Below are 24,367 nucleotides of genomic sequence, written 5' to 3' on the forward strand. Positions count from 1 at the left end.
AACTAAAAACACTACTCTGTTGTAGAACCAACTTCAATCCACCACAAGCGACAACTTGTAACCATGGTACTGCTTGCAAAGTTTAATGCATCACTTTAAAACAGATCTTAACATAATGAAAGGAACTGTAAAAAAAAAGAAAGAGACTGCAAATGTATACATATGTCCCAAGCGTTCACATGACCACTTACAGAGCTGAAGTTTGTTAAATATATTATGTATTTATAGTATAGTCATGACTTCTGTACAGAGGGATCAGGCTAAAAATCATACGTTTATTAGTTTACCAAAACAGGCCACTGTGGAAATGTTCACATCGTACAGTCAAGTCTTGTGTTCAAGGCTTAAAGCAACATGTTACATGCTTTGGCTGGAAATCTCTCGCAGTAATGAATAAGTCTGAATATAAACGTACACAGAAACTAGTACATAACTTCATGTGCTTGAAATCCTCCATGTTTTCTTGAGACCTGGCTTCACATTATTTTCAGTGTTTTTGCAATAGTGGCGAAACATGGGCATGAGAGAGAGAGAGAGCGAGAGAGATTGCAACCTTCAAACACAGGAGAATTTTGGCAGGAACGAACTAAGGCTGCAACGCTACAAGTACTGCAGCCTAAATTGGGAAAGCAAAGGAACGTTCTTAAGGGCGTACTGTACAGGCAGGAAAAGAGGAAGAAAGTCAGGAAGAGAAGTAATGGAAGCCTGATTGCTATGCTTGGTACAGGAATTACTTTTAAAAAGGTGGGAGGAGAAAAAAATGAAATCAACAGCCCATTCACGTGTCCTTTTCTTCTTTACAAAAATCAGTTTGTCTCACTCATTGACAATGGCACATTGTACTGTCTCACACTCATGAACACTAAGCATCTTTGTTCAAGCAAAAAGATTAGTCAACGCCCTCGTTTTCAGCACACCGGTAAACACAAGGGTAATGGACCCACAGAATATTTCTGGCCAAAAGCAAGAGCATAATAATATATTTCAGATGGATGTAAACAACGACTGTTTCAATAAACCAGGAAGCACTATCAGAACTAGCCCAGTTCCAGATCTGTTTGTGCATTCTTGGCACAGACGACACAAACAGATTTGGGACTAGGCTATTGAAGAACCAGATGGCGTTAATCTCTGCACAGTACTCCTTTTAACACTTGATCCTAGATCTGATTATGCTTTAAATCAACTGCTAGTTAAAGGAGTTGGTCAAAGCATATACAGGTCTGGGACCAGGCTACTTTCATTCTTCGGCGCACACAATGAATGGAAACACTGACCCCCGGTGGCCACAGAGAACCTCCATGTGTTAATAAATAAACTCAGCAAAAAAAAAAAAAAAAAGGTCCCCAAAGATAATTCACAAAAATCCAAGTAACTTCACAGATCTTCATTGTAAAGGGTTTAAACACTGTGTCCCATGCTTGTTCAATGAACCATAAACAATTAAATGAACATGCACCTGTGGAACGGTCGTTAAGACACTAACAGCTTACAGTCGGTAGGCAATTAAGGTCACAGTTCTGAAAACTTAGGACACTAAAGAGGACTTTCTACTGACTCTGAAAAACACCAAAAGAAAGATGCCCAGGGTCCCTGCTCATCTGCGTTAACGTGCCTTAGGCATGCTGCAAAGAGGGATGAGGACTGCAGGACTGATGTGGCCAGGGCAATAAATTGCAAGGTTCGTACTGTGAGACGCCTAAGACAGCGCTACGGGGAGACAGGATGAACAACATCTGCACAGGATCAGTACATCCGAACATCACACCTGCGGGACAGGATGGCAACAACTGCCCGAGTTACACCAGGAGCACAATCCCTCCATCAGTGCTCAGACTGTCCGCAATAGGCTGAGAGAGGCTGGACTGAGGGCTTCTAGGCCTGTTGTAAGGCAGGTCCTCACCAGACATCACTGGCAACAACGTCGCCTATGGGCACAAACCCACCATCGCTGGACCAGACAAGACTGGCAAAAAGTGCTCTTCACTGATGAGTCACGGTTTTGTCTCACCAGGGGTGATGGTCGGATTCGCGTTTATCGTCGAAGGAATGAGCGTTACACCGAGGCCTGTACTCTGGGGCGGGATCGATTTGGAGGTGGAGGGTCCTTCATGGTCTGGGGCGGTGTGTCACAGCATCATCGGACTGAGCTTGTTGTCATTGCAAGTATTCTCAACACTGTGCGTTACAGGGAAGACATCCTGACATGACCCTCCAGCATGATAATGCCACCAGCCATACTGCTCATTCTGTGCGTGATTTAATGCAAGACAGGAATGCCATGGCCAGCAAAGAGCCCGGATCTCAATTCCATTGAGCACGTCTGGGACCTGTTGGATCGGAGGGTGAGGGCTAGGGCCATTTCCCCCAGAAATGTCCAGGAACTTGCAGGTGCCTTGGTGGAAGAGTGGGGGGAATGAGGCGGAGATGCACTGCAGTACTTAATGCAGCTGGTGGCCACACCAGATACCGACTGTTACTTTTGATTTTGACTCCCCCCCTCTTTGTTAACGGACACATTATTCTATTTATGTTAGTCACGTCTGTGGAACTTGTTCAGTTTATGTCTCAGTTGTTGAATCTTATGTTCATACAAATATTTACACGTTAAGGTTGCTGAAAATAAAATGCCGTTGACAGTGAGAGGTTTCTTTTTTTGCTGAGTTTAGAACACTGACCATTTTTACCCAATTCAAGCAAGTATAAACAAACCAGCAATAATAATTTAAAGAAATATAAAAGTAATATCACAAAGTACAAGCATGACTATGCCAGAGGCCATATTGTCAAAAGTGCATCATTCACCCTTTAAACTGGGAAAATTAAAGAGAACAGGACAGCACTCCGATCTTGGGGACAGTGACACTCCATCGTGCTCATGGCAAGAACAAAACCAAATCAAGTATAAGCTTATCAAAACCTTCTGCATCCACACTCAATCTGTCTACAAACTTCTATCAATCTCCATCACCGAACAAACAGCAGTTGAGAGTAACACTGGAATACAGTGGCTGAAACTGTAACTTTATCATTCAACTTGTGGGCTGTTGCCATTGTCAAAACAGATCTGTGATCAGTTATTTTGTTATATTTATTATTCATTTTTCCTACCTCCGAATTGTTAAATTAAGCACAAGTCCAGGGAAAACTGACCCCAGATCTGATGTTAGACAACCAACCTCAACACTGGAATGGGGGTGAATGTCGTGGGTATCAGGCCGGGGTAACAAGCAGCTCTGTACATAGGGTCTGATAATATATTAATAAGAAGAACAATTCAAGTAAGGCAACATGTTGGGATAAGACTCATTTAGTGATGGAATAGATTGTGTTTTTACTCGTGTCATGTGCACTGTTGTGGCTCCGCCTCTAGTAGTAGCCTAATGAGTGAGCAGAAGAGCGGATTTGGGGGATAGCTCTGGAGGACGATTCTGAACGACCAGCCTTTAAGTGGCTCAAAGGTCAATGAAAGCTGCAAGAAAGGAAAAAGGTCACTCACTACCTTGAAGATGGAGAAGGTTAAGACAACGTAATAATTCTATGGAGAAGAATTAGAAAATAAACATTAAATTGAACCAGCGCCAGAGCGAAAATGAATGGAAGTTAATGTTAGCAGTACAGAAATTTCGGGCATCATAGTGGAAAATAAACACAATCGTAGTGAATTTCAGCTAACTACTCAATAAACTCATGTTTCTGTCATTCTATTCATTTAAACGTTTTTTTTCCCCCTCAAATTATCTACAGCCACTGGTCACGTTTTCAATGCTAATCCTGTAGAATCAGCAACTGTGCTGGTCCAATGAATGTGTTTTTCGAACACTGCCTTACACTGTATAATTTCAACCTAGCCTTGATCCCTTGAAGAAAAGAAAAAAGACTTGTTGAGTCTTAAGACCGAAATGGGTGACAACTTAAAAAAAAAAAAAAAAAGTCTGTACAGTGTCAGAAAGTTATCAATTCTTCGAAATGGAAACGTTCTACAGTCAAAGATATTAAAGAGCTCATTTGACCTTACCTAGAGGAAACAGACTGTCCTTCATATAGTTACGTGTAACTGCACTCCTCTAGAGCCAGCAATGTACCGTAGGGCCTAGTAGTGTAGATAACATCCAGAAGTGGTGATTAGTATGTAAACTTGTCACTCAAGTGTTTCTGCAACGGCGTGTTTTGGTGCGAGCGATTGACGAGGAAACCAGCAAGGGCATAGCAGAGTGAAGCGGTTGTAGGTGGGCAGTTAATAACATTCAGATAGTGTGTGTCTCTAAAGCGAGAAAGAACAGGAGCAGGGCAAAAAGCAAAACACCCAGTAACATCTACTTTAAAAATAAACTCAATATGTCAGCATGTCATAAGGTGCCCAGCCCTGCCGAGATTGTCTGTTGATTGGAGAGTGCAGGGTGGTAACGGGGCACAGGAGCAGTACTAAGGGTGCCCGCTAGTGTCAAAGGAGCCAGGCATACTGGGAAACGTAGTTCAGGGAAAACCCAGCTTAGAGAATAAATCCGGGTTGCACTTTTTGACCCTGCAGATTCCAGGACGCCATGGCTACTGTCTCCATTTCGTTTTTTAGATCCAATTGACACAGCGGAGTAACATTTTAGTTTGTGGCGCCAATTCGACAAAGAATGTCTCTCTTCAGGTAATTCCACTTCCCCTTACAGCAGCTATAGACGATCCAAGTCAATGGCACCTTTTTTTTTTAAAACAAACCAGCTTCTCTGCATCTCTCCTCCTCTCCTTCCTCATCCCTCGTCCGTCAGGGCCCACGAGGGGCAGACGTGTGGCGCTGCCTTCCAGTCGAGGCTCTCGCTCCTTGTCTGTGTGTCCATGAGAGCTCAGAAGGTGGGGAGGGGTGCTTATGCTCCGTGGCTTAGATCTCCATAAGACACTCCCACTCCTCTCCCTTCACATCTGGCCTCTGTCTGGACTCTGGACACTGAAGGAAAGCGCATACACCAAGTTAGCCTCTAGTGGTCTGAGGGAGGGGAGGGGGGGGGCAAGAGTGCACTAGATAGATGGCCGAGGGGCAGGGGCACTGGGCAGCAGCTGGGCAAGGGGGATCAGAGGGTACAGGGGCTATTTGGGAGATCATTGAGGGCACAGTGCAGCTCTTGGAGGGTGGGCTGAGGATTGAGGTGGTGGTGGGCGTTGGGGGAGTCACTAGTCACTTACTTGTCCTCTACGTGGTCGGGGATGGAGGTGGCGGCCAGGGCGGCCCGGTACTGCAGCAGCACGCAGCGCACACTCTTCACAAAGCCCTTGGAGAGAGGAAAGAGGGGGAAGCCAATGTCGGGATACCCGCTCCGCTCGGGCAGGAAGCTCCGGTAGCTCTTCCTGCGCTTCTTTGGTCGCACCGCCGGCTGGCTACCGCCCGCGGAGTCTGAGGCGGCCCCCCTAACCGACCCGGAGACCACCACGCTCGCCCCGGCCACCTCACTGGCCGAGACGGTGCCGTCGCAGTCCAAGTTCTGGCTGAGCTCCTGCTGGGAGGCGGCGGTGGTGGAAAAGCTTAGGCCAGAGTCCTCCAGCTCTTCATCCCCGGTGCCCTGGTGCTTGTTGGGGGTGCTGTGGGCCAGAAGATCCAAGGGGAGCGTCTCGTCTAGAGGACCCACTGAGGGAGGCCTGTCCCGGGATGGTCTTGGCGGAGGGCCCCTCTCGGCTAGCTCGTGGAGCTCCAGCCAGGCATCCAGGCGGTGCACCAGGCGCCAGCCGTTGGAGGTGAAGTGCTGCCGGATCTCCTGCTGGAACACCTGTTTGGAAACAGTTAATTACAGTTCAATCTCACAGTGATCTGAATCTCAAAGCGCTTCAAGAGAAAAAAACAAACAAGCTAAACATCATGACAGGTCAACCGATAGAGGCCAAGTCTTTCCTCCGAAGATGGAGAGGGTCAGTTCATGGCTTGAGCGGAGGGAGCTGGTCAGAAGAGGGTAGATGGTGATGAGAGGGTCTTTTAGCCACTGGACCTCTCCTCTTCCACTCAGTGTAACACCCACTAGGATGATGCCTCAGCAGCTCTGGATGCCAAAAGCTCACCACACCGAGTTCAGAATAGTAGCCAGTCGCCTCACCACCAGCCCTCTGCTTCAGCAGTGCTGTCTGACTCCATCTTCCATTCCTATTGAGTGTCAGGCAACTCCTCAAACTATGTTCAAAAGATTATGAACTGGCAGCCAGGTGAAACAAAAAAGCTGGTATCCTACTGTGTCCAGGTGCATTTCAAAACAAAAACATTTCGCCAGCTAGCAAGCCAAAAAGAGTTGACCTGTCAGTCAATCTGCAAATCCGTGGCTCAAAAACACAAGATATGCAATAAAAACTCATAGTTATCAAAAACATTAGTAAAAATAAAATAAAAATATGTACAATATTTACAGACCTCTACCACCCAACTATAACTATCCATCACCACCTGCCATTTGTCCCCGACTTATCCAGTAATAAGATAAATGAACAAACATTTTCAGAAAATTGAAATGTGTCTTTGGCACTGATTTACAGGTCAAATTTGTAGAGCAACTACCAGTATATAACAACTGTCAATTTTGGGGGGGATTTTTAACTGTTCGTATTCACACAAATATAAAATCTAAACAAAACAGATTTGACTCTAGACAAATAAAATCTGATGTAATTGGATCCCGACCTCTATGGGAGTCTGCAGCAGCTGGGTCATGGACTGCACCATCTTGATGAGGGCCATCTCGTTGTAGCAGCGACTGTTCTCATAGCCTTCCTGCAGGCCCCGGTCACTGTCGAAACCTGCCTCATTGTAGTAGGGCTCGTTGACCAGGATCAGGCCTGGGAGAGACGCACACAGAGCACACTCTAGATTCTACAGGACCCACAATTAAGCATTGAAGGCGCAGTGCAGTCAAAAAAAATTATTGTCCTGCATTTTATATACACAGACTATACAAATTTCCATGACAGACTGACCAGGTGAAAACGATGATCACTTAATGATGTCAGTTGTTAAATCCACTTCAAATCAGTGTACAGTGCATTGCGAAAGTATTCGGCCCCCTTGAACTTTGCGACCTTTTGCCACATTTCAGGCTTCAAACATAAAGATATAAAACTGTATTTTTTTGTGAAGAATCAACAACAAGTGGGACACAATCATGAAGTGGAACGACATTTATTGGATATTTCAAACTTTTTTAACAAATCAAAAACTGAAAAAATTGGGCGTGCAAAATTATTCAGCCCCCTTAAGTTAATACTTTGTAGGCCACCTTTTGCTGCGATTACAGCTGTAAGTCGCTTGGGGTATGTCTATCAGTTTTGCACATCGAGAGACTGACATTTTTTCCCCATTCCTCCTTGCAAAACAGCTCGAGCTGAGTGAGGTTGGATGAACAGCATTTCTGAACAGCAGTTTTCAGTTCTTTCCACAGATTCTCGATTGGATTCAGGTCTGGACTTTGACTTGGCCATTCTAACACCTGGATATGTTTATTTTTGAACCATTCCATTGTAGATTTTGCTTTATGTTTTGGATCATTGTCTTGTTGGAAGACAAATCTCTGTCCCAGTCTCAGGTCTTTTGCAGACTCCATCAGGTTTTCTTCCAGAATGGTCCTGTATTTGGCTCCATCCATCTTCCCATCAATTTTAACCATCTTCCCTGTCCCTGCTGAAGAAAAGCAGGCCCAAACCATGATGCTGCCACCACCATGTTTGACAGTGGGGATGGTGTGTTCAGGGTGATGAGCTGTGTTGCTTTTACGCCAAACATAACGTTTTGCATTGTTGCCAAAAAGTTCAATTTTGGTTTCATCTGACCAGAGCACCTTCTTCCACATGTTTGGTGTGTCTCCCAGGTGGCTTGTGGCAAACTTTAAACAACACTTTTTATGGATATCTTTAAGAAATGGCTCTCTTCTTGCCACTCTTCCATAAAGGCCAGATTTGTGCAATATACGAGTGATTGTCCTATGGACAGAGTCTCCCACCTCAGCTGTAGATCTCTGCAGTTCATCCAGAGTGATCATGGGCCTCTTGGCTGCATCTCTGATCAGTCTTCTCCTTGTATGAGCTGAAAGTTTAGAGGGACGGCCAGGTCTTGGTAGATTTGCAGTGGTCTGATACTCCTTCCATTTCAATATTATCGCTTGCACAGTGCTCCTTGGGATGTTTAAAGCTTGGGAAATCTTTTTGTATCCAAATCCGGCTTTAAACTTCTTCACAACAGTATCTCGGACCTGCCTGGTGTGTTCCTTGTTCTTCATGATGCTCTCTGCGCTTTTAACGGACCTCTGAGACTATCACAGTGCAGGTGCATTTATACAGAGACTTGATTACACACAGGTGGATTGTATTTATCATCATTAGTCATTTAGGTCAACATTGGATCATTCAGAGATCCTCACTGAACTTCTGGAGAGAGTTTGCTGCACTGAAAGTAAAGGGGCTGAATAATTTTGCACGCCCAATTTTTCAGTTTTTGATTTGTTAAAAGAGTTTTAAATATCCAATAAATGTCGTTCCACTTCATGATTGTGTCCCACTTGTTGTTGATTCTTCACAAAAAAATACAGTTTTATATCTTTATGTTTGAAGCCTGAAATGTGGCAAAAGGTCGCAAAGTTCAAGGGGGCCGAATACTTTCGCAATGCACTGTAGATGAAGGGGAGGAGACGGGTTAAAGAAGGAACTTTAAGCCTTGACACATGGATTGTGTATGTGTGCCATTCAGAGGGTGACTGGGCAAGACAAACGATTGATGTGCCTTTGAACAGGGTATGGTAGTAGGTGCCAGGCGTACCGGTAAATGAGTTAATAGACCATTAAGACAATTCCAAACCTCTCTGCCAATAACAGCTAGTTTCCCCCTCCCCACTCAGACCACTTCCAGACAGCCCTAGCCAAATTCTTGCTTGAGAAATTGCTCTTTGCTGAGAAGCCATTTGTTTCTTTTTGACAATTTTAATTGAACACAATCACAGTAAGGTACTTAATTGTTACCCAGAAATGATTTGATATTGAGCTAAATTGGACCATTAAGTTACTAAGGACCCAAATACCTTAGAAATCAAAGATATTCCCACATTAACCCTTTATTCTAGTGTACGGAAAGATTCAAACACTTTTGTTAACCACAAACACCTTCATGACAATTGAAATGTATTCAGCCTTTTGTGGATGAACCTGTATAAGCCTATTAGCCTAGCCTAGTTTCCGATAGCAACAAATCCTATAATTGTCTCCAACATCCTGAGGTGACTATTGCTGATGGGAAGTTGAGGCAGTTTAACCACGACAGCCTTGTCAGAGGGGGATGGTGTGTGACACTCACTGCAGCTGGAGCCGACGTGTAAATGGACGGCATGAATAAAACATTGACTTCTGCTGCAGGGAAGACAATTGGGGGGGGGGGGGGGGTCCCTAAAGGACCTGAACCTGACCTGGTGAAGGATCAAATCAAATCTGTGCGTGTGACTTTAAGAGTAAGTCTAGTGAGGTCAGTTTAGACTCACCTTGGATGGAGATGAGCACTTGCAGCAGGCTAGACTTGCTGGTCCACCTCTCTGTACCCTGAGGATTGATAAACAGAGAAGACTGTGTAAGGTACATTTTATACAAACAGATTATAATGGTCAAAATAACATTTTTTAAAAAGTCAAAAAGGGACAGTAATGGGTGGTCGAAGAACAGTCAAAGGGACAGTAATGGGTGGTCGAAGAACAGTCAAAGGGACAGTAATGGGTGGTCGAAGAACAGTCAAAGGGACGGTAATGGGTGGTCGAAGAACAGTCAAAGGGACAGTAATGGGTGGTCGAAGAACAGTCAAAGGGACAGTAATGGGTGGTCGAAGAACAGTCAAAGGGACGGTAATGGGTGGTCGAAGAACAGTCAAAGGGACAGTAATGGGTGGTCAAAGAACAGTCAAAGGGACAGTAATGGGTGGTCGAAGAACAGTCAAAGGGACGGTAATGGGTGGTCAAAGAACAGTCAAAGGGACGGTAATGGGTGGTCGAAGAACAGTCAAAGGGACGGTAATGGGTGGTCGAAGAACAGTCAAAGGGACGGTAATGGGTGGTCGAAGAACAGTCAAAGGGACAGTAATGGGTGGTCGAAGAACAGTCAAAGGGACAGTAATGGGTGGTCGAAGAACAGTCAAAAGGGACGGTAATGGGTGGTCGAAGAACAGTCAAAGGGACGGTAATGGGTGGTCGAAGAACAGTCAAAGGGACAGTAATGGGTGGTCGAAGAACAGTCAAAGGGAAGGTAATGGGTGGTCTAAGTATTTGACCTAGATACTGTAATTTGTGTATTGGTATTGTCCTTGTCTATTAATGTTCTGTATTATGTCATGTTTCATGTTTTGTGTGGGCCCCAGGAATCCTAATAAAATACCCAAAATACCGAGTATCACACTTCTTTAAGGACGGGATAAAGGTCTACTTTCACCTTGCCGATCCAGGTGCCCAACAGGCTGACGCAGACCTTGCCGTTGTCGTAGAGGTTGGGGTTGAGGCGCCCGCTGCACTGTGACAGGTAGCGGAAGAGGGGCGGCACAGACGGGTAAATGTTTGGCAGCTGGATGTCGAAGAGGAACAGGCCGTCCTCGTAAGGGGTGCGCGTGGGCCCCTTGATCAGAGCTGAGAACAGGTCCTGTGAAGAGAGGGGGACGAGGTGAAGAAACAGAGGAGACGAATGGAGAGCCACTTCAAATGTCAACGAGAGTAGCACATGTTCACCATCATCATCGGAATTATCACTTATCTTCAGAAATAACAGCACGAAGAGGTTTTTAAATCAAGTGTTTAATGAGTGCAGAGAAACTGGCAGCTCAAAACCGGAGTCACTTTAGCCACTGAAGAGTGGTCTGATGCAATTTAATACTTGGCTGTAATCGACTACATTCGGATCACTTCCAAACGGCGCTCTTCTCCGGTGTCTGTTAGCGTACCATGCGGTCCTCGAAGGTTTTCACCATGATGCCGTCGGGCAGCGAGGTGGCCAGCAGAGCCATCTCCTTCCTCACGGTGCTGAAAAACTTCTTGGCCTCGGCCGGCTGGAACTCCATCTTCTTAAAGGTGTGGGTGTCTGGCAGGAGTCAGATAAATGTTGTGGCATTCCAACAAGGCATTTAGTGAGTATTTGAAAAGGCCATCTGAAGTAATGGACCAGTGCATTTAAATGTTTGAACAGGGCATTTTTGGAGCTATTTAAGTCATGGGGTGTATTCTTCTCCCAGTACTACTAGTTTAGTAGATGTCTCAGTAACAAAGACTCAAACAATGACAAGCTAAAAGCACAGTATTGCGTCCTCACCTGGTGACCACTCCAGCACAGAGAACACCTCTCCCTTGGCACTGGTGAAGGTGACGCCGGGCTTGCCACCACTCTGTTGGCACAGGACAGGCGTATCGCTGGGCCACTCTGGTGCCGCGCCTGGCGTCTTCGCCACCTCCTCCTGGGGCCTTTCTTCACCCCCTCTTTCTCCTCCTTCCGTACTCCCACCTCCTCCTGCGCCGCCTCCTCCGGCCTCCACCACCGCCTCCATCCGCTCCTCCTCCACGATGGCCACATTGTCCAGGGTCTTTCTCAGGTTCTCCTGAAGCTTCTTGATGTCATCCAGGAAGCGCTTCTCCTTGGTGGGTTTCTCTGGCGTGACGGCAGTGGCGGTGTTGGCGTTAGTCCCGTTGGCGGGGGGCGTGGCACCGGACGTGGGCGAGGTAGGCGAGCCGCCCGTCCATAGCTGCTCCACGGTCATGTTCTTCAGGCTCTCCAGGATCTTCAGGGCCTCCTTGAGCTCGCGGAAGCCCCGCGGCGTGCAGTCTTTCCCGGGGAGCTTCTCTGCAGCATCACCCCCTCCTGCTCCAGGGGTGGTTCCTCCAGCACCGGCACCGGCGCCTGGGCTGGCTATAGCCCCAGCTCCCTCCTGGTCCTCTATGGCGTTAGGGGGCTTGGTGGGGGTGGCGGCCCCTGCTTTGCCGCCCTCCTCGGGGGGGATGATGAAGGGGCTGGGGCCGGTGGGGGCCGGGGTGGCGGTGTCCTCGTTGGCGGGGTGCTGGTCGTCCTCGTTGGTAGTCAGGCCGTTATCAGTCTCCCAGCTGTCGCTCTCGTCCTCCCACTCCTCCGTGGACAGGCCACTGCTGCTCTCCTCCACAGAGTCATAGTCAGTCTCCTCGATCTCAGACTCCACGTTGTACAGGTGCTAGATGGAAGGGGGGTTAGAAAACAAACTAAATCATCGCCGCGTTTATAGGCAGTCATTAATAATGACTAACTTTCATTAAATGCTTTTTGTGTCAATATCAAATGTCGTTATAGAATAATACATTTTTCAAAAGGGCAGCAAGCAAGTCACAGAGCAGCATGCTATCTGCAACACAAATTCAGATTACACACAATTAGCATGAACACACAATTACCTGAGCAGAAGGTACAGTAGTAGGACACGTCATTGGTATAGTGAACACAAGCCAACAAAAACTTAACAGAAACCAACAGAGCCACCGATTAGTGACCACTACAGCCTCGCATGCGGACAGAAAGACTACAATTACCATGAGTACCTGTGGCAGGACGATGGTCATGGAGTTGTCAGCCCACACCACCTCCACCTTGCTGCTCACGTCCACTCTGAAGACCTGGCCTACTGACGTCTGGGCAGATGATAAAAGATAAAAGACCGGTATGTGAAAATACGCTTTCTACACTATAGTACTGTACTGGATGATATTTCCTTTCAGAGCACGCTTTTAGTAACTATGGTGGATCTGTAACCAGGCCAAAGCACCTGTACAACGTGGACCGGCAAAGAACACTCCAAGAGCCACGGGGAAAACTACTAACATGTCAACAGACAAAATGAATGACATTTTCAAACTTACATCGTTCTCACACTCTGTATTCCGCTCGTTCTCAGAGTTCCCTATCCTGATGACGATATCAGTGGTACGGAAGTGGAAGTCTGGGTGGTCGGCGATGTCGTACACACTAACATCCTCCTCTTCTCCTATGACCTAAACAAACAAAACTATCAGCCATTAGACTGATATAAAGCAACTCAAATGACACTATAAGCCACCATATGTAGTGCACTATTTTTGACCAGAGCAATAGGACCCGAGCCGACACACAATGCCCAGCAGACTGACCTCCACGTTGTCGCTAGAGGCGTTGAGTTTGATCCACTTCACGGCACACGTCCTGCCCTTGTGGTCGCCCGACTGGATGACCCCGTACACACCTGGGTCCGTAGGGGCTTGGGCTGTGAGACCACACACACACACACACAGAGAGAGAGAGAGCTGAAGTTACATTTTGTGCCTCAGGTCAGAAAGTATCACCAAGGACACCATGTATGAAAATGAAAGTCAAACGAGGGAGCCATTTATCAGGTTACTTCCTCCACAGTTACAGAACCAAAATAAACTCTATATTTAAACCATGTTAAATATAGACGATAGAGTAAACATAGTGGTACAGTCAAACAATGGCCTAAATATGAGCTAATCTAATAGCTGATTTACATTACAGGGCTGACCTGAGCCGTACTGTGCTGGCTCTGATATTTTATTTTCTACTCCAGCAATTATAGACAGTGTTTCCCCTATATTCATGTTTGGAAATAGTCGATTTTTCCCCTGCTTACACGTAAACGACTAAAACCACATACAAAGTATGTAGAAAGGATACTGGTGCTATATACATACACATACTTTTCAATATTTTATTACCTTACAACCTTTTTCTGAAATTGATGAAATATTTTTTCCCCTCATCGATCTACACACAATACTCCATAACGACAAAGGAAAAATATGTTGAGAAATTTAAACAAAAAAAAAGTTTTTTTCAATTATGAAACATCACATTTAGATAGGTATTGAGACCCTTTACTCAGTACTTTGCTGAGGCACCTTTGGCAGCGATTACAGCCTGGACTCTTCTTGGGTGTGACACTACAAGCTTGGCACACCTGTATTTGAGGAATTTCTCCCATTCTTCTCCGCAGATCCGCTCAAGCTCTGTCAGGTTGGACGGGGAGTGTCACCTCACAGCTATTTTCAGGTCTCTCCAGAGATGTTCGATAGGGTTAAAGTCTGGGCTCTGGTTGGGCCACTCAAGGACATTCAGAGACTTGTCCCGAAGTCACTCCTGCGTTGTCTTGGCTGTGTCTTAGTGTCGTTGTCCTGTTGGAAGGTGAACCTTCGCCCCAGTCTGAGGTCCTGGGCACTCTGGAGCAGGATTTCATCAAGGATCTCCCTGTACTCCGTTCATCTTTCCCTCGATCCTGACTAGTCTCCCAGTTCCTACCGCTGAAAAACATTCCCACAACATGATTCTGCCACCACCATGCTTCACCGTAGGGATGGTGCCAGGTTTCCTACATATGTGACGCTTGGCATTCAGGCCAAAGAGTTCAATCATTCCAGTGAATCTTGTTTCTCATGGTCAAAGTCCTTTAGGTGCCTTTTGGCAAACTCCAAGTGGGCTTTCTTGCCGTTTACTGAGGAGTGGCTTCCATCAGGCCACTCTACCACAAAGGCCTGATTGGTGGAGTGCTGCAGAGATGGTTGTCCTTCTGGAAGGTTCGCCTATCTCCACAGAGGAGCTCTGTCAGAGTGACCATCATGTTCTTGGTCAACTCCCTGACCAAAGCTCCTCTCCCCCGATTGTTTGGCCGAGAGGTCCGCTCTAGGAAGAGTCTTGGTGGTTCCAAACTTCTTCCATTTAAGGATGATGAAGGCCACTGTGTTCTTGGAGACCTTCAATGCTGCAGACATTTTTTGGTACCCTTCCACAGATCTGTGCCTCTACAATCCGGTCTCTGAGCTATACGGACAATTCGATCGACCTAACGGCTTGGTTTTTGCTCTAACATGCACCGTCAACTGTGATTTGGAAAGGCACACACCTGTCTATACACATGACAAAAAAAACGTTGATTTGATTTCTGTTTATTATTTTAAATACATTTGCAAAAATGTCTAAAAACCTGTTTTTGCTTTGTCATTGTGGGGTATTGTGTGTAGATTGATGAGGGAATTTTAAAATCAATTTTAGAATAATGCTATAACGTAACAAAATGTGGAAAAAGTCAAGGGGTCTAAATACGAGCGGGAAGTGCGCTAGCTACTTACGTCGTTTGTCGACAACAAAGTCTCCGGGGCAGAACTCGTGGTTGTCCAGGTGCTGGATGGGGATGAGGTCATTGGAGCGGATGAGTGTCTCCATGCGGCCGTCCTTCCAAAGGACGTCGGCCGAGGTCTTGGTGGACACAACCTCTACTGCTACCCTGACGGTTAAAAAACAGGGAGATGGCAGATATTAGAACTAGTGACTAACTTACTAGAATTCACTGACAAGGCCTAACAATTTCACTAAGTTGTTTTGGTTAAGAGTGGAAGGTTACACAACGGAAAGTTAAACTGACTCAGCCATATGCGCAGCAGCAGTGTGAATCAAAGATATCCCGCGGTGCCGAATCTAATCTCCTCCGGCTTGCATCCTCTGTCACTGTCTCCCTCCAGCCATAATATCCATCTCATGTCGTGTCTTTTCTTTAAATCACTCTCTCCTCTAACTCAATTCAATCCCCTCCCACTGAAATTCAGCCACTTTCCCCTTGCTCTGCCTCACTACCTCCTCCTTGCTGTTGTACCCCCCCCCCCCCATCAGTCTTCCTCTCGCTCTCTCCCCCTGCAACTCAATCTAATTTTTTTCTCTCTGTCTCTTTCAATCAGAGGACCTGGCTGTTATCTGGGCACACCTAAGCACATGCTACATGATTTATCAGCTGCCAGCTATATTTAACCACCAGATCTGATATACAGGGCAGTTTAAAAAGGGGGGAAATGACAGCCTTGGGTAGCGTCTGAAATGGCATCCTATTGCCTATATATAAACGCACTACTTTTAACCAAGGCTGTGGTCAAAAGTAGTGGACTATATAGGAAGTATCAGATATGCAGCCTTGGAAAACCTGATACTTTTTTTGAATGGTGCCTGGTAGAAATTGAAGTACTTGAATTCTGCAATGTCTTGAGAAAAGGTTACATCAACCCAAACGGCAACCTATTTGGAAACGTCAACCTAATGGTGCATAGCTAATTGTTGGTACCGGCGTGATTTTTATAACAAAAGGAACTTAACTATAGAGTTTTTAGTCAGAGAACCACAAGGAGAGCGAGTGCGGTAGTGAGCGTATTCATTTCCACAATGCACCAATACCACTAGATTTATGCTAGTATAATCTGTGAATTGTTATTGGTACTAATATTGAATTGGTACTATATTCAGATTGATACTAGTACTGGATTGGCACTAGATTAGTACAATGCCTAGTAGTACCATAGAGTGGTACTAGTACTGGATGGGTGCTAGGTTCAAGATGTGAAGACAAGGCCAGGTCACACTGTCACTGGCAGCATCCACACAGCGTAATAACACCCAGGGTCATTAATGTACATCTGCTCCGGGAAATATGCCTGAAATCGATCCTCGTAGTTAGTAACAAACCATCAGAAGGTTCGTAAGGAGGAGAGGACATTTTCTAGGAGACAAGATGTTGGATCGATGAACATTGGTCTGTTTGGCTGAGGAGTGGGTGTAAGGTGTCCCCGCTCTGTGTGTATGCATCCCAAATGGAATTGGCACCCTATTCCCTTTTTGACAAAAGTAGTGCACTACTATAAGGAATAGGGTGCCATTTCGGATACAGCCTCTGTCTCTGGCCTAAGACGGAAAATTATGTGATTGTCTATCTGTACAAGGCTGGGAGGCATGAGAAGCTGGGAGAGGCACAATGTGTCCTTGAGCAAGGCACTTCACCCTTATTTTCTTCAGGGGCGCTGTACTACTACGCATGTGGCAAAAAATAAATAAAAGTGACACTGGGGTCACTGGGGACACTGGGGTGCAGCATTTTTGCCAGCGGGTAGCTGAATTCTTGCCAGCAAGCTATTGATCATCCTTTACACGTGCCAAGGAGAGAAGAGAATGGCCAGGGAAGGGACATGTCCTGAATGGAGAGAGAAAAATGGAGGGAGGGCGCAAGAGAGGGAGGAATAGCTGAAGTTCTGAAAGGGAGGGCGTGAGGGAGAGAAGGCAGAAAGAAGGAGGGGAGAGGACTAAAGTGTGGCATAGGCTCTGACCTTGTCTGCTACATTTGTAGTCATTTATATACATTTGTCGTCCGCTACATTTGTAGTCACATGGCATATTATGAATACAAGTTGTTTTGATTGACAACTGGCTCACCTGTCGCCGGGCTTAAACTCGCGGGAGAACTTGGTCCTCTTTTTCTTGTGCTTCCTCTTCAAGTTGCGGATGGACAGCGGGATGCTCTTCTTCCTGTTCAAGCCCCCCAGACCGCCGCTCTGCGACGACGCGGTGCTACTCGCCGACGACGTCAGCGACAACGTGTCGTCCGTGTCCTCCGCCCCTGCCTCATCGTCTGCATCCTGCTCCGCGGGCTCGGGCCATGGGTCAGAGGGGGGAGGGCACAGGGGCGAGGGCTGGAGGGTGTGGTTGGGGCCGTTGTTGGGGTGGTGAGGACGGGGGAGCGCGGTGTGGTTGGTGGAGTCTGGGTGGGTGTTGTCAGGCTTGAGGTCACCTGGGTGTGGGACGACACGGTTGATTGTCGTTGAGTTGTTTTTACATGCTAAATTGACTAGTGGTACAGTATATGCAGTGACTTGGGACTGACCTAAGCATGAAGAATAGATTTTAATTGTGGGGCGAACTACCCTGCACAAGGTGTGCTGTTATCAGATGGGCACTCAGGAGTAGACTGTATTGAGACAGAAATGATTCTAAAATAAAATAAAAATTGAGCTCGTCAGCTGTTTAAAGTGAGGATATCTGCCAAAAAATGACAAGGAAAAAATGTCTGATGACCAACATAGGTATAAATAAAAGCAGCATTTACCGTCAAGGCTGTCCGTGTTGTCCGTGGAGTGCTGGTTGGCACCTTGTGTGTCTGTATTTTCACTGGGCTTCTTCCCTAACAACTCCTTCTTGAACATTCTTTTCAACTGCAGGAAGGACATTTTCATAGGACACTGATATAATACGAAACATGGCAAAAATACACAGTTAGCGCATGCTTTGAGGGAAGAAAATTGAAAACATGGAGTATCTGTACAATCAGAGGCAACGTTGTGATCAATTGTTACACACACACACACACATTTAAAAACGGGGACAGGCACGGACAAAAAGTATTAAATATAGAAACATTTCCTCTCCCTCTCTCACACACACACCTTCCTGGCTACGGGGTCCTCTGGGAGTCCAGGGGCTCCGTCGGGCCACTCACAGGTGATGTGTGTGGTGTCTCCCTTGGCTGGGAACACGTACAGGGCCCTCTCCCCCAGCTGCCTCTGGGTGTGGTCATAGTAGCCCAGACGCTTCACTCTGGATCAGAACAAACACATGTAGGGGGAGCATGTTATTAGAAGGATCATAGAAGTAAAATAATGGGTGTGTTAGGGATGAGCATCTCTCCATCTAGATACATGGGCTTTGACACGATGCACTAACATTTGTTGCATGAACACATTCATTTTCTATTCTAAATTAAAATTGTATACCGAGCTGGATCCTTCAAAGCTGACTTCTTGTAGCCGAGTGGCCCTTTGTGTATGTGTGTGTAGGCACTTGAGCCACTATCAGATTCCCCAACACCCACTGATCATTTCAGCAGATATTTACATTTTTGCTCGTAATATGTCAATACTTATCTGCAGAAATGACCAATCAACCCTTAAAGTATCAAAAAAATATTCTGAAAAAATATTTTGGGCCTTACTGAAATGTCTGTCCTACATTGGAAATGGAAGAAAGATGAGGTAATATGTGTTATTTTTTGTACATGTATTTAACCCCTTATTTTTGGCAACAATCTTATTTTTTACAAATTGTACTTGGCCTTACTGCTATTAGACCATACAAACACATTTTTGGCACTAAACATTCTCCATATATAATTGGAGCCCAAACTTTTCTGAAGCAACAGAAACAACTCGGCAGATGGGCTGAATTGACTTGAGATGTGTCCCAAGACGCTTGTGGGAGTCGTCGAGCAAACCGTTCAGACACTACAGATGATGTTGTGAGAACACCTATTTTCAGATGTCTCAGGGTTTGACAAACACCGCTCTAACTCTCAACATTCACCGCAGATGCGGAAGTGCGACATAGATGCAGTTGAAGTCGGAAGTTTACATACACTTAGGTTGGAGTCATTAAAACTTGTTGTTTTTCAACCACTGCACAAATTTCTTGTTAACAAATGATAGTTTTGGCAAGTCGGTTAGGACGTCTACTTTGTGCATGACACAAGTCATTTTTCCAACAATTGTTTACAGACAGATTATTTAACTTATGATTCACTGTATCACAATTCCAGTGGGTCAGGAGTGTATTATACACTAAGTTGACTGTGCCTTTAAACAGCTTAGAAAATTGATTTGAGTCAATTGGAGGTGTACCTGTGGATGTATTTCAAGGCCTACCTTCAAACTCAGTGCCTCTTGCTTGACATCATGGGAAAATCAAAAGAAATCAGCCAAGACCTCAGAAAAAGATTTGTAGACCTCCACAAGTCTGGTTCATCATTGGGAGCAATTTCCAAACGCCTGAAGGTACCACGTTCATCTGTACAAACAATAGTACGCAAGTATAAACACAATGGGACCACGCAGCCATCCTACCGCTGAGGACGGAGACGCGTTCTGTCTCCTAGAAATGAACGTACTTTGGTAGGAAATGTGCAAATCAATCCCAGAACAGAAGCAAAGGCCCTTGTTAAGATGCTGGAAGAAACAGGTAGAAAAGTCTCTATATCCGCTATGCAATCTGGTTTCAGAGCTGATCATGGGTGCACCTCAGCCCCGCTCAAGGTCCTAAACAATATCATAACCGCAATCGATAAGAGACATTACTGTGCAGCCGAATTCATCGACCTGGCCAAGGTTTTCAACTCTGTCAATCACCACATTCTTACTGGCAGACTCAAAAGCCTTGGTTTCTCAAATGATTGCCTCGTCTGGTTCACCAACTACTTCTCTGATAGAGTTCAGTGTGTCAAATCGGAGGGCCTGTCGTTTGGACCTCTGGCAGTCTCTATGGGGGTGCCACAGGGTTCAATTCTCGGTCCGACTCTCTTCTCTGTATACATCAATGTCGTCGCTCTTGCTGCTGGTGACTCTCTGATCCACCTCTACACAGACGACATCATCCTGTATACCTCTGGCCCTTCTTTGGACACTGTTAACTAACCTCCAAACGAGCTTCAATGCCATACAACACTCCTTCCGTGGATTCCAACTGCCCTTAAATGCTAGTAAAACTAAATGCATGCTCTTCAACTGATCACTGCCCGCACCTGCCCGCCCGTCCAGCATCTCTACTCTGGACGGTTCTGACTTAGAATATGTGGACAACTATAAATACCTTGGTGTCTGGTTAGACTGTAAACTCTCCCTCCAGACTCACATTAAGCATCTCCAATCCAAAATGAAATCTAGAATCGGCTTCCTATTTCGCAACAAAGCATCCTTCACTAATGCTGCCAAACATACCCTCGTAAAACTGACCATCCTACCGATCCTAGACTTCAGCGATGCCATTTACAAAATAGCCTCCAACACTCTACTCAACAAATTGGATGCAGTCTATCACATTGCCATCCGTTTTGTCACCAAAGCCCCATATACTACCCACCACTAAGACCTGTATGCTGTCGTTGGCTGGCCCTCGCTTCATATTCGTCACCAAACCCACTGGCTCCAGGTCATCTACAAGTCTCTGCTAGGTAAAGCCCCACCTCATCTCAGCTCACTGGTCACCATAGCAGCACCCACCCGTAGCACGCGCTCCAGCAGGTATATCTCACTGGTCACCCCCAAAGCCAATTCTTCCTTTGGCCGCCTTTCCTTCCAGTTCTCTGCTGCTAATGACTGGAACGAACAGCAAAGATCACTGAAGATGGAGACTCATATCTTCCTCACTAGCTTTAAGCACCAGCTGTCAGAGCAGCTCACAGATTCTGGCACCTTTACATAGCACATCTGTAAATATCCCATCCAACTACCTCATCCCCATACTGTACGTATTTATCGTGCTCCTTTGCACCCCAATATCTCTACTTGCACATTCATATATACATATTCTGCACATCTACCATTCCTATGTTTAATTGCTATATTACTTCGCAACCATGGCATATTTATTGCCTTACCTCCCTCGTTTGCACATACTGTATATAGACTTTTTCTACTGTATGTTTGTTTATTCCATGTGTAACTGTCGTCGTATGTGTCGAACTGCTTTGCTTTATCTTGGCCAGGTCGCAGTCACACTTGTTCTCAACTAGCCTACCTGGTTAAATAAAGGTGAAAAAAAATCCACAGTAAAACGAGTCCTATATCGACATAACCTGAAAGGCCGCTCAGCAAGGAAGAAGTCACTGCTCAAAAACCGCCATAAAATAAGCCAGACTAAGGTTTGCAAATGCACATGGGGACAAATAATATACTGTTTGGAGAAATATCCTCTGGTCTGATGAAACAAAAATAGAACTGTTTGGCCATAATGACCATCGTTATGTTTGGAGGAAAAAGGGGGAGGCTTGCAAGCCGAAGAACACCATCCCAACCGTGAAGCACGGGGGTGGCAACATGTTGTGGGGGTGCTTTGCTGCAGGAAGGCCTGGTGAACTTCACAAAATAGATGGCATCATGTGGAAGGAAAATGATGTGGATATATTGAAGCAACATCTCAAGACATCAGTCAGGAAGTTAATGCTTGGTTGCATGTGGGTCTTCCAAATGGACAATGACCCCAAGCATACTTCCACAGTTCTGGAAAAATGGCTTAAGGACAACAAAGTCAAGGTATTGACGTGGCCATCACAAAGCACTGACCTCAATCCCATAGAAAAGTTGTGTTCAGAACTGAAAAAGCGTGTGTGAGCAAGGCGGCCTATAAACCTGACTCAGTTACACCAGCTCTGTCAGGAATGGCCAAAATTCACCCAACTTTTTGTGGGAAGCTTGTGGAATGCTACCTGAAACGTTTGACTAAAGTTAAACAATTTAAAGGCAATGCTACTAAATACTAATTGAGTGTATGTAAACTTATCTGATGAAAGAAATAAAAGCTGAAATAAATCATTCTATTATTCTGACATTTCAAAATAAAGTGCTGATCCTAACTGACCTAAGACAGGAAATTTTTACTAGGATTAAATGTCAGGAATTGTGAAAAACTGAGTTTAAATGTATTTGGCTAAGGTGTATGTATGTAAACTTACGACTTCAACTGTAGATGCAGTGGATTGAGTCGCATCCAATGCATACAACTCTAGATTAAATTGACAGATTTTTTAAAAATGGGGATGCTTTAATTATGCTAATTCAATTTTCCTCAGGGGCGTCGGACATTGACTTTAGGGGGTTAATATAGAACAGCTTTGGATTTCACCTGTCTCAAAAGCTAATGGTTCTGACCGTTTGGAACTTTAAGGAGAACTGCTCTTTCTCCAGCTACGCCCATAGGCTTACAGTGCAGCTTGCAAAAATGATTGGGGTCATTTTTTATAAAGTTACAACATCACCATGTTCATGTAAGCATCCAATTAAGACATGCAGGTGTGAGAGAGAGATGTGATTGTGAGGTGTGTATATAATGTGAGTGGACCAGATCACTGGAAATAGGACTGTCCATACACTGCATATCTGTGACGGAAAACTGCAGCCTCTATGCTCCCCGAGTGTAGATGGCTGGCTGGATGGATGAGTGAGTCAACGAATGCAGGGCTCTAGTGCGACCATGTTACTCACATACGTGGAGGGAAAAGTATTTTGCTGTGCGACCTAGAATTTTTTAATTTAGGAGTACCAGTGCACCTACAAAAATTAAAGATTCAAATATTTTTCATTATGCTCCTAAATTTCTTTGTGTGCGCTAACATTTTTCAACTTAGGCGCTCATGTGCTCTTTGTAAAAAAATATTTTAAAAAGGTCAGCGTAGAGCCTTGGAATGAACAGACAGTATAGTACCTGCAGAGGTTCTCCTGGGAGATGGTAGAAGGAGGGGGGTAGACGCTGTCCGTGCCCTTGGGGGAGTAACTCTTGGTGATCCACGTCACCTTCAGCTCCGCCACCTGGACCTATGGGGGGGGGTCACATGACACAGAACCATTTAGAGCAGTGACATCACACATACTGAAGTAGCTAAGCCTATTATTAGGTGGTAAGGTTATCTGGTCAGTAAAAAACAGGAGAAATAATAATAATGCACGACTATAAAATACGTAAATTGCCATCATCATACCTCTTCGACCACCACCCTGAACTTGCTCTTCTTACGGAGTACGGGCTTGACCCCGGAGAGCCACTGGACATTGGAGAAGACTTTGGCTGGCCCGATCAGCACCTGGCCTGGGTAGAAACCATAGGCCTCTTCGAAGAACAGACCCTACCAACCAGGGAGGAGATGCATATTACTAACAGACAGAGGCAATTTCCCTAACCCAGTCCATTGAGAATCTAAAAAGAGCTGGAAGATATCCTGCTGCTCATTGGTCATGTCAACAAATGACAGGAGAACATAGCTAGTACTTAACCTTCAGTGTATTTTTTTTTTTTTTTTCTTTCAATAGTTGACTACATATACACGGTTGTATTGTTTCTGAAATAACAGCCGAAGTGAACATGAGTAACACCTAAGCACTCCCAGTCAAAGCACAACAGTTTCCGATTAATATTGGACGCACGCAACCTGCTACCTTAAACAAGATTAGGGTCAATACCATTTAAACTCAATTATCTAAAATCGGTTTCCTAAATTGACCCAGCTCAAATGGAATTGACCCCCAGCCCTGTTACAAAGTATCACACATCTATCTCTGGTCAATAAGGAGGAGTTGGAAGCTCAAGGCTGTGAGGAGTAAGTTCATTTCATATTGCTTCCACCTAGCCAGCCTTATCCGGTCAGTGAAGTGCAGTGGACGAGGGCAGACGGATACGTTTTCACACAAAAACGCAGCTCATGGCATTTCACCTACCGAGTCACTAACGTGAGGACAGACGTCGTACAGCTTGGCGCCGTCCTCCACATTCATGGAACACCTGCAGTAGTAGAGGGAGGAGTTGAGCTAAGCATGAAGCAGACACATCGATGTAAATTAAACAGTTCTGAAATTACACTCATTCTGGGACAGATTCTGTACCTGGCTCCATTGGACAGCTTGAGGATGATGTGGTTGGTCAGGTCGTACACCTTCCCCAGCCAGAAGTCGTAGGCTATGTAGTCCCCATACATGAAAGACTAGCAGGAAACACGCATGAAACAAATGATTGTAACAGAGACATCGACATGGTACATATACAG

At 45.5% G+C, this 24,367-nt stretch overlaps 1 protein-coding gene across 1 annotated transcript in view; it reads right to left on the reverse strand.

Moving 5' to 3' along the window:
* Positions 1-58: 58 nt before the first annotated feature.
* LOC110495137 ((E3-independent) E2 ubiquitin-conjugating enzyme UBE2O-like) overlaps positions 59-24,367 on the reverse strand; it is a 52,483-nt gene continuing 28,174 nt past the window's right edge. Inside the window, exons 4-20 of the mRNA XM_036949673.2 lie at positions 24,207-24,304; positions 24,042-24,105; positions 23,309-23,452; positions 23,035-23,144; positions 18,234-18,384; positions 17,897-18,002; positions 17,227-17,581; positions 15,108-15,262; positions 13,119-13,231; positions 12,852-12,983; positions 12,534-12,623; positions 11,287-12,172; positions 10,922-11,058; positions 10,420-10,623; positions 9,486-9,543; positions 6,650-6,804; positions 59-5,753 (exon numbers count right to left, since the gene is read on the reverse strand). Of these exons, the coding sequence (XP_036805568.2) occupies positions 5,172-5,753; positions 6,650-6,804; positions 9,486-9,543; positions 10,420-10,623; positions 10,922-11,058; positions 11,287-12,172; positions 12,534-12,623; positions 12,852-12,983; positions 13,119-13,231; positions 15,108-15,262; positions 17,227-17,581; positions 17,897-18,002; positions 18,234-18,384; positions 23,035-23,144; positions 23,309-23,452; positions 24,042-24,105; positions 24,207-24,304 (3,540 nt within the window). The 3' untranslated portion in view covers positions 59-5,171. The remainder of the gene's footprint in view (positions 5,754-6,649; positions 6,805-9,485; positions 9,544-10,419; positions 10,624-10,921; positions 11,059-11,286; positions 12,173-12,533; positions 12,624-12,851; positions 12,984-13,118; positions 13,232-15,107; positions 15,263-17,226; positions 17,582-17,896; positions 18,003-18,233; positions 18,385-23,034; positions 23,145-23,308; positions 23,453-24,041; positions 24,106-24,206; positions 24,305-24,367) is intronic.

The sequence above is a fragment of the Oncorhynchus mykiss genome, chromosome 17 (genome assembly GCF_057628025.1).
Source record: "Oncorhynchus mykiss isolate SJ-2025 chromosome 17, ASM5762802v1, whole genome shotgun sequence".
Classification (NCBI taxonomy): domain Eukaryota; kingdom Metazoa; phylum Chordata; class Actinopteri; order Salmoniformes; family Salmonidae; genus Oncorhynchus; species Oncorhynchus mykiss.